The sequence below is a fragment of the Nicotiana attenuata genome, unplaced genomic scaffold (assembly GCF_001879085.1).
Source record: "Nicotiana attenuata strain UT unplaced genomic scaffold, NIATTr2, whole genome shotgun sequence".
NCBI lineage: Eukaryota > Viridiplantae > Streptophyta > Magnoliopsida > Solanales > Solanaceae > Nicotiana > Nicotiana attenuata.
This window is the reverse complement of record NW_017671548.1, coordinates 157,994-160,606: the sequence shown is the minus strand read 5'-3', so window position 1 is coordinate 160,606 and position 2,613 is coordinate 157,994. Positions and strand designations below refer to the sequence as shown.

Below are 2,613 nucleotides of genomic sequence, written 5' to 3'. Positions count from 1 at the left end.
GTTGTGAACTTGTCAATATTTGTTGTTGGTTATTTGAATGATGATTATATTGTTATTTTGTTATTGAACACTTTAGTAGTTGTTGTTGTGGTTATTAGTTGTTGGTTAATTGATGTTGTTGTTGGTTATTAGTTGTTGTCATTTTGTTGGGTTGAATGGTTGAATGGCAGCAATGTAAGCTGACATTATAGGAAGTATATTGGTTTAAATTGGCAGGTGGTGTAGCTTAAAGCAGCCATTTCTGCCCAGTTTTATCCAGATTTCTGACCGAATTACGGTCGGAACTAATTTTTTCCCAGAAATTCATAAAAGAAATTATGAATTTATATTTACTTTTTAAATAAATTAACATTTTACAAATATTTATTTAATTAGATAATATTATTATTTTCTAAAAGTTCCGACCGAACTCGGTCGAAAAACTAAAATTAAAAATAAAATAATAATAATATTTTCCTTCCGATTTCGGTCGGAAATTTAAAAATTAAAATAAAATATTTAATAATTTTAAAATTCTGACTGGCAGTCCACGCATTGAATTTTCCGACCGATTTCGATCGGAAATTTACGACCAATATTTTTCGACCGATTTCGGTCGGAAATTTTCGACCAATTGCGGTCGGTGTGCGTTTGCGACCATTATTTTATCGTCCAATTAAAAACGGTCGGAATTTGGTCGGAAATTATCAATTTCGGTCGGAAATTGTGGACGAAAATCACCTAATTTCTAGTAGTGTTATAAGCACTTGGCTTATAAACACTTTGGGTGTTTACCAAACGCGTACATAAATCAAAAGGTGCTTGTAAGCCAGTTTGACTAGCTTATAAGCTTAGCCAAACACCCTTTTATTTTAGACAAAAATAAAAAGGCTAAAAGGTCATTTATTATGGATCGGAAGGAATATAAAGGAAATAAAAGTAATAAGTAGCTAAGCACCACAAAACCATTAATTGTAATAAGTACTTATTCTTCCTATTTAACTAGGAAGAATTCTATTATTGAAATTTTCTTTTCACTTACGGAAACTAGTATGAAGAAAATAATGTAATAAGTACTTAAGCACCACGAAACCTGAATGTGGCAGGAAAGGAAAGGTTTGCATTATTACAGAATTCTCTTCTCTAATTGTGGAGATGAGTATAATAAGAAAGTGTCCGAACTGAAAGATTTTCCAAAAGTGAAATGAACTTTCTGCATTCAACGAAACAATTAATTAGAATTTCAATTTTCCATATATACTGCACTTATGTAAAGTTCCAAATTAAACATAGTAAGACGTACTTGTTAGATTTCTTTTTTGGTAATACGACGTTTAGTTCTATTTTAGCTTCCAAAGTACATGGAAATTGACTTTCCATAAGTGTTATATGCCTGTTAATTTCCTTAAATTCTAGTCCATGCAATGCAAGGGAAGCCATTGACTACGTCTATAAAAGCCACAGAGTTCATAACCTCAGACACTCATTCACTTAAATCATAAGTATTCAGACTCCAAAGTCTATAATATTTCTTCAATACTGAATATTACCATTGAGATTCATAACAAATTATAATCTATGGCTTTATTCAGAGAAATAATGATGGTCGTGTTGGTGTTGATGATGGCTGCCGCGGGATCTACCACGGCTGGTGTGTATAAAGTTGGTGATTCTGCAGGATGGACTTTCGACCAAAATTATGATCAATGGGTTTCTTCCAAAAAATTTCAAGTTGGTGATACCCTTGGTAAGATTGGTTTTCCTTTTCATTTTATTTTTATTTTTTATTAGTACTAAGAATATTTTGTCCATGAATACCACCCAAAATTGTTTACAAAAAACTAACTCGCTTATTGTTTAACACATGCAGTTTTCAACTACGATCCAGAGTTGCACAATGTGATGCAAGTGAACGTCGACGATTACATTGCATGCACAGATAAAGCACCAATTGCCAGCTTCAACTCCGGCCACGACTCAATTAACCTCCCAACTCCAGGCGATTACTTTTACTTGTGTAGCATTCAAGGTCATTGCGATATTGGTCTCAAAGTTCACGTTAAAATCGCAGCTCCAACTCCATCTCCAGTTACTCCTACTACTCCTGCAACACCAACATCTCCCTCGAATCCAGTGACTCCCGCGACTCCAACAACCCCAACTTCTCCCTCGAATCCAAATGCTCCGACTAATAATAGTACTCCTGCAACTGCATTGAGTCCTCCTGTTAATTCTGTGGAATATCCTTATTTTCCTGGTTTTCCCGTTAATTACAACTACACTGGTGACGCTACCACTTGTTATTCATCCAACTGGTTTCCCATCAGCATGTTATTGCCATTGTTTCTTGTTCTCTGCTTCTAGGAATTAATGGTTTAGACACTAAACTGCAGGATCATACAATTTTTTAGGTCAATTTTTTTTCTTCTTTTTGGCTAGAATGGCTCTTTGAGTTGTTATTTTTGCTTTGGAAGTTATAGGTAGTATTGATTTTGTAAGTGGTTTATCCACGTACTTATTATAGTCAAATTTGGATTATGATTCATTCTTACTATTGTTAAATTCAGTTTTTATTTTCTGGATTATTTGTTTATTTCAATGATCAAAACTGCTGCTTAATTAACTGATCAGCCA

At 33.8% G+C, this 2,613-nt stretch overlaps 1 protein-coding gene across 1 annotated transcript; it reads left to right on the top strand.

Moving 5' to 3' along the window:
* Positions 1-1,557: 1,557 nt before the first annotated feature.
* Positions 1,558-2,343, top strand: LOC109208926 (chemocyanin-like). The gene is made up of 2 exons (XM_019372083.1): positions 1,558-1,726; positions 1,850-2,343. The coding sequence occupies exons 1-2, from the start codon at positions 1,558-1,560 to the stop codon at positions 2,341-2,343; spliced, it is 663 nt and encodes a 220-aa protein (XP_019227628.1).
* The last annotated feature ends 270 nt before the right edge of the window (positions 2,344-2,613 follow it).